We start from the raw sequence: 7,708 nt of genomic DNA on the forward strand, positions 1-7,708 counted from the left end.
CATCTAGTCCCAGACTCTACTGTGCCTCATCCAGGGATGACCTGCAGACAGGGAGGGCTTCAGTAGGTGTGGGGTCACTGCTGCTCCCTAGCAGGAGCTGAAGTGTGCCTCTGTCACGAGCGCTCAGGTGATGCTGTGCTTCTGCTGTGAGGACTGCGTTCTGAGGAGCAAGGCACTGGCCCATTGCCCAGAACTTGAATCATCAGAAGATTTTAAATGTATGGTCTTTTTGCTAGTGGCATTTATACTTCTGAGAGTGATTCAGTGATAAGTAATATTCCTTAGATATTTCCAGAGGTATCAAAGCCTGGACGTCACACGTTTGTTCTCACCTGACGTGGTAGACTTACGTGTTGTTTGAAGGAGAGTGATTACCAATTTAGGAGATGCTCTCATGCCTACTGCCCTCCGAGCAGATTAGTAGCCAGAACTTGGGGCATCGTTGCATTTCCCTGCCTGGGAAATAATAAGAAAGAAGTGCCTGTGGCTCAAGTATTAGAGCGCCGGCCCCATATACCAGGGGTGGCAGGTTCGCTCCCGGCCAAAAACTGCAAAAGAAAAAAAGGAGTGTCTTCATAACACTCTTAGACTTAGCGTGACAGGCAGTACATTGTGACACTTGAATTGTTCTTTCTTGGTCGTATATACCTGCTCACATGAGATGAGACTGAAGATCTTTACCAGGACTTATGAACTTCTTAGAAGTTGTATCATGCAATGGTGTTTTACTATAGAGAATGAGGATTGACCTCTTAAAAAAAAAAGTCTAATATTTTATACTATGTATAATTTTTAAGCAGTGCAAATTATCTAGCAATTAGAATGTTCATGTTTGAATCTAATGTAGTAAATTTTTTCCTTCGTGATAATGTTTTGAAACATCAAGTTTATTTTCAATCTGTGGCTCTAATGATAAATTCTTAGAAGGGTAATAAAACTCAACAACTAGTTCAATTGTAGTCTAAAGTTTTATCTGCTGGAGAATGATTTAAGCTTTTCAAATACTTTCTCTTTAAGGAACTAACTTACCGAAAGGAGATGATCAGAGCTGATCTAATTAACAAAAAAGTTGGAATCAGGTATGCTCTGAAAACTTCCTTTATTTATTTATTCTTGGAGAGAATTCAAGAACAAAGTCCACATAAGACTATTCCATTTTTTGAGAGAGTGCTTGGAGAAGGTTTTGATGTCCTTCAGAGTAAGTTAAGAATAAAAGAGCATCACTTAGGATGTCTGGGGTCTGATAGAACTCGAGAAGAAAGCTTACTATTTTATGTAGTAGCATATTTGAAAACAAAATGTATACATATTTTAAATAATTCGGTGAAATTTGTGCATTCCTATTTCAGAGAAACTCCAGAAAATCTTGCTAAGCTTCTGACCAGGATGTATTTAAAGTCAGAAGTCATAGGTGATGGGAATCAGATTGAGATTGAAATCCCTCCGACCAGGGCTGACATTATCCACGCATGTGATATTATAGAAGATGCAGCTATTGCTTATGGATATAACAACATTCAGATGACTCTCCCGAAAACATACACCATAGCTAATCAAGTAAGATTGCACCCTTAAATAAACACTCCTTATTGTTAGAAACTGATTATTGAATGCCAGGAAGTCTTCAGGAAAACAGAACGTAGGAATTAAGCAGGATTTGGACATGCTGTGCTGTGAGGGGCATTTGCTATGGAGAGGATACAAAACAGATGCCCAAATGATTAGAGTACGTTTAAAACCTGTGTGGACTAGTTCTTTGAAGAAAGACAGATTTTGAGTTTGGAGCCCTTGCTGAATCTCAACAAGGGAGATTCATTTTCTCAGCTTGGGCCTGAAGGCAGAAGCTGTGTGTGGGAGAGGTGAAGTGGGGAGCTTTGCACATCTGCGTAGAGGTAGGGTGGCAAGGCAGTGGGCCGGGGATATACAGTTGGTGGGGAAATGGTGGCATTAGCAGTATGTTAGGGTGGAAGGGTGGTTTCCTTTTTATGCCATGTTCTATATAAATCTTTTTATTAAAAAGATGTCATCTATTGAGATGAAATAAAGTGACTATTTCTTTTTCAGCTTCCTCTTAATAAGCTCACTGAACTTCTCAGACAGGACATGGCAGCCGCTGGCTTCACTGAAGCACTTACCTTTGCTCTGGTATGTCTTGTGCTTAGCTGATTATTTCCTTAGACTCTCTGAATTATTCTGTGATTTCTTATATGAATTTATAAAATCCAGACTGCTATCATTTCCAGATATTAAAGAATAACATTGTTACTTGAGATAGAACAACTTCTGATAAAGAAATATTGAAGCATTTCTTTTTACAGTCACAGAAGTACTAGAAAAAATGTCTTAAAGGACAGACAGCCAAGTAGTTTATAGATTCATCTGCGTGTTGAGGGCTCACAGTGTATTTCATAACCAAATTTATTAAGTTAGACTATTTGGTCTTAATTTGGTTGTGGCTATGCCCACTAGATGCCGCCCTGGTTACGGGCTTGTGGACTGTTCCACATTAAACTTATTTCTTTTGTCTTTGAACATGTTCACAAACATTTGCTTTGAGTTGAAAAGCTGACATAAAAGGCCTAAATCAGGAAATGAATTTTATTACAAAATCAGAAGGAAATATGCCTCCCCTACCAGATTGAGCATTTGAAAGGCTAAATGTGTGTGCAATTTGTAGTTCCTTTTTCCTCCTGCTGAGCGTTTCTGTGGTGCCTACAGTGTAGTTCTTGAGTATTCCGGTGAGTTTCAGCTTGTCGATCTACAGAGGGAAAGAAGCTACATCAACCCCATAACTCAGCTAAGAATCCTAAAATTCTTCATCATTTAGGGTATTTAAGGAACCTTACTTAATGAAATTCTCAGTCCTTTAGAGTATTTAAGGACCATACTTGTGGTCTAGTTTACTACTTCTGTTGTTCTGATTTACAGTCATTCATTCAGCAGCATTTTTGAGGATTTATTGTCTGTCAGGCACTGTACCAGTGAGGAAGCTGGAGTCAGAGAGAAGATACGTGCCTAACATTTTACACAGACAGCAGGGGAACCAGATCCAGAGTCCCGGCCTGTGGACTCCAAGAACTGTGCTTTTCCATCTTCTCGTGCTGTGTGTGCTAGGATCGTAGTCCACGTGGTTTGTCTGGATACATATACTGTATGCATTTAGTAATGCGCATCCATGATGCATGTAAAGTAAAATAGAAAAAATAACACTGAGAAATTTATTTTTGTTTAATAGGCAAGTGGCATAGGAATAGTCTCATTTTAAAGGATTCAGACTTTAACCATATAAAGTAAATCATGACAGTTTCTGTCCCCATTTCTAATCCTGTTTTCCTCCCCAGAAACAGTTGCTGTTAAAACCTCAGCACGTGGGGGTGTTTTGCCCTTTTGTATTAGTGCTGCATTTTGATTGGCAACTTGTGGCCCGTCCGTGCATCTTTGGAGGAGCATGTGGGCTACGTCCTGATGAGTGGCTGTTCTGCAGGGAGTGTGTACCCTGTGCCCAGGGCTTTGGGTACTAGTTCTGTTTCTTCTCAGTACACCTGTCAAGCAGTCATTCCTTTCACAGCACTTAACTTAGGTAACTTTCCTACTCCACGCAGCCAGTCAGCGGAGCCGGGATTCTAGCCCAGGCCTCTGTGCATTCAAGACCCATGACTGAACTGTCACACGGGGGATGTTAGTAACAGTCTGTAACAGTTTGTTCAGCTGTCCACAGTCACTTTACAACATTTATTGTGTATCACTAGGCGAGGGAGGAGAGAGATGCTAGAGAGTTTCACTTCTGTAATATTTTTTATAGGAAATTTTGCACAAAGGAACAGCCATTCTTTTTCTTTCTTTCTTTTTTTATTTTTGCAGTTTTTGGCCAGGGCTGGGTTTGAACCCACCACCTCTGGCATATGGGGCTGGAGCCCTACTCCTTTGAGCCACAGGCGCCGCCCCAGCCATTCTTTTTCTAAAACCTAGTCTTTGATTTCCCACATGTAACTCACATTTCATCATTATGATCTTTGTTATGTCTGTGTAGCAATTGCAATATTTTCTTTTCAATTTAATATTGGCTCACTTTTAAAATTATCTCCTTTAACTTTGTTATAAAAATAATATCTGTAAAAATTATCAGCTTTGTTTACTTACATTTTTTTCTAACACATTAAAATAAACACATAAATATCAACATTTAGAAAGTATTCCTAGGCTGGGCGCAGTGGCTTACTCCTATAATTCCAGCCCTCTGGGAGGCCAAGGCAGGTGGATTGCTTGAACTCATGAGTTCAAGACCAGCCTGAGCCAGAGCGAGACCCTGTTTCTACTAAAAATAGAAAAACTGAGGCAAGAGGATTGCTGGGGACCAAGAGTTGGAGGTTGCTGTGAGTGATGACACCATGGCACTCTACCCAGGGTGACAGCTTGAGACTGTCTCAAAAAGAAAAAAAAAAAGTATTCCTTTCTATGTGCTAGCTGCTGCCGCTTCTGGACAGCTTAATTTTAATTGCTTTTTATCCCTATGTGTCATCATCCATGATCATGATAAAACACAAGGTCACTCAGACATCAGATAGAGAGCCACACGCCTGTGTGCCTGTGAAGCCTTTTTCTTTTACACAGAACTTACTATTCCATCTGAGAGTGAATTGCATCATCTCCCAGTTAACTGATTACATTACATCTAAATTTTGTTACAAGGCTCCTCTGTGCTGTGGGGAAAATGCCCATCCCCAGTGTGCTTGTGCCCATTCTCCACCTTGGCAGCCACAGCACATAGCAGATCAGCAGGCTGTATTCTGCAATGCCTGGATTTGACTTCAAGGTCTTTCCCACAGAAGTATGGCAGGAATTGCTAGAACTGTCATTATTAATTCTTTTTACCATTTCAGTTATTCTTTACTATTCTTTTTTTTCTAAGTGAAATACAGGCCAGCTAGTCCTTGACGACCGTTTTATAGAACAGTACAATGAGCAATATTGCCTAATGTTAGAAAATAGTACAGTAATCTCATGGCATGTCAGTTTTTATGTTCAGCTTTAAATTTGTTTTCAGAAATGTAGCATTAGTGACAGTTTGTTCATCGTCCTCATCATCGATATTTTTTGAGCATTTCCTCTGAAGGCACTCTACTTGATTAGCTCAGTCATTTATTGTTAGACTCGACATACCTAATAGTGAGTTTTATTTTCATAACTTCCATCTACAATGGTGGTTTTCGGGTGACAAGCACCTTCCTCTTTTTTGGTAGGTGAGTACAGAGCAGTTTGTTACAAAGAGCTTCACTGAGCATGTTCTAGAAAGAACACTGGGCAGAGTTCAGGCTGCTTGAATTCTGCTTTCAGTCCTACCCTTGTGCCCCAAGTCAGTGTGGAGTTAGCCAGGGTAAAGGATATAGCAGGAGGGACACAGAATTTCTGACTAGAGTCATTAGGACTATTTTAATGGAAGAGGGGTCATTCAAGTAGGACCTTGGACAATAGGCTGCAAATGGGACGGGGAGAGCATTTCAGGGAAAGTGTGAGAATCCGAGAGTGGCCTAGGACATCAGAGTAGAAAGGTTAAGTGGGAGGGTAGCTTAGGAAGGGACTGGATTCAGGTTATAATGCGAAAAATCTACTTTAGCTCCACATCAGAGCTAGAACTCCTAAGAGAACTGTTACTGTTAAATTGCTTCTGCTGTGGGACTGCACTGATGTGTGTTTGTTTGTAGCTTGTTCTTAACTTGCTGATTTATGTAGGGTATATACCGCTGTTAGACCATCAGAAATTGACGTACCTCATGAAGTACTTTCTCTATTAGGTTTTCTTTCATTGTTTTGCCGCATCAGTCTATTTTGTATGTACTTCACAGTGCTCCCGAGAAGACATTGCTGATAAACTTGGTTTGGATATCTCTGCAACGAAGGCAGTCCACATAAGTAATCCTAAAACAGCTGAGTTTCAGGTAAGAATTTTAAGTTGATGAGAATTTGACTGAGAGGCAGTACGTGAGTTAGGAGAAGTGTCTTCATTTATGCTTCAGACGGTAAAGTCTTTGAGGCTTTTATAACCTCTGGGATAAGTTTGCAGTTGGTTCTCACATGCTTTGCTGACATAAGTTCTTAACACTTTTGAAGTAATCTCTTCCTGATTTAATTGATAGTTGGTTTTTACTTGCTTTATGTTGTTTGCCCCAGTCTCTCCTGTCTGAACTTTTCATTTCATAATTTATTTTTTGATACCATTTTCAGATTTTATCTTTTCCATTCATCTGTATAAATGAATCAAAACCTGTTTCTAGCACCTCCATAAGTCAGTCACCTTGAAGTCAGCCATTACTTCTGTTCTGGACTATGTTGCCTTTATCTGTGATTGTAATTGTTTATTAGCTGTTTTCCTGTAGAGTTTGAAAATATTTTTAAATGAGGGTGATATTACTTTAATAGTATTAAATGATTTGTTATAGGTTAGGATATTAACTATGAATATATGGGCATTTCAAGGTTATAGTCTTTGCATTGTTTCTTTTTTTGGTTTTTTTTTTGAGACAGAGTCTCAAACTATCGCCCTGGATAGACTGCTGTGTCATCACGGCTCACAGCAACCTCAAACTCTTAAGTGATTCTCTTGTCTCAGCCTCCCAAGTAGCTGGAACTATAGGCGCTCACCACAACCTCTGGCTGTTTTTTGGTTGCAGTTGTCATTGTTGCTTAGCAGGCCTGGGCCAGGTTCAAACCCGCCACCCTAGGTGTATATGGCCGGCGCTGTCCTGCTGACTGAGCTACGGGCACTGCCAATATAGTCTTTGCTTATTAATAACTTTAATTAGTTCCATCTTTCCATCTAATAAGTTCTCACTCTTTTTCTCTTACATGTGGCAATTCTGTTTTTTAACCCAGGCTTTAGAGAAAATCATGTCTCCTGGCATCAAGATTTGGTTATGTTCGTGATGGTATTCATCAAGTACATGAATTCTTTATTTAGGGTCAGAATGTGGAAGAGTTGTTATGCTAGTTTGGAAGGGTTGTGATAACCAATTGTTATATTTTGCTTCCTGAGGCGTAGCTTTTCTACTGTTTTTAAAAGGTGCTCAGGGTGCCCTTTTAAATAAAACATTGCATAGAGTGATTTTTCAGCAAATCTTAATGGATTTTTATTTGATATTCTCTTTTTTCCCCCAGTTTTATTCTTCAGGGTTTATATCCTTCCTATCTATTTTATATAAGTGGGAGGAAAACATGAGAAATGCATTAAATATCACTATAAATAGCTGTGGCTTTACATGCTCAAGAATGAATCTTTATGCATAAAATACTTTAGAGATGAGAGTGTCTGTCTTTTAGACTTAACAGATTCTTCATTTTACCCCTACTTTACCAGCAGAGTCGACCCACCGTTACTAATACGGCTAACAGGTTTATATTTATATATGGTCAAAGTAAATGTAAAGTTGTTCACGGGCTTGTAACTCAGTTTATTGTCTAAGCCTATTCTTTCTCCCGTGTAATTCTGAACTTTGTGCTCTTTTCTGATAGTAAATAGAATATGTTGGAGAACTGATAAGATAGAAAATGATAATTAGCTAAAATATGGAAAATTTTATTATAATATTGTAAACAAACTTAGATTATTGTACTCTCCCCAAATTAGCAATAACATTCTTTAATATCCTCACATATCCAGTCATTGTTTAAGTTTTCCCATTTGTCTTAAAATTTTTTTTTTCCTGCAGTTTTT

The 7,708-nt window shown here is 39.1% G+C and overlaps 1 protein-coding gene across 1 annotated transcript in view; it reads left to right on the top strand.

The window, feature by feature from the left end:
• Nucleotides 1-7,708, top strand: part of FARSB (phenylalanyl-tRNA synthetase beta subunit) — a 72,364-nt gene that overhangs the window by 22,122 nt on the left and 42,534 nt on the right. The window contains exons 10-13 of the mRNA XM_023510367.1: nt 1,018-1,079; nt 1,350-1,557; nt 2,065-2,145; nt 5,844-5,936. Coding sequence (XP_023366135.1) covers nt 1,018-1,079; nt 1,350-1,557; nt 2,065-2,145; nt 5,844-5,936 — 444 coding nt within the window. The remainder of the gene's footprint in view (nt 1-1,017; nt 1,080-1,349; nt 1,558-2,064; nt 2,146-5,843; nt 5,937-7,708) is intronic.

Source organism: Otolemur garnettii, unplaced genomic scaffold (genome assembly GCF_000181295.1).
Source record: "Otolemur garnettii isolate 467f Iridium unplaced genomic scaffold, OtoGar3 scaffold00013, whole genome shotgun sequence".
In the NCBI taxonomy this organism is placed as follows: Eukaryota; Metazoa; Chordata; class Mammalia; order Primates; family Galagidae; genus Otolemur; species Otolemur garnettii.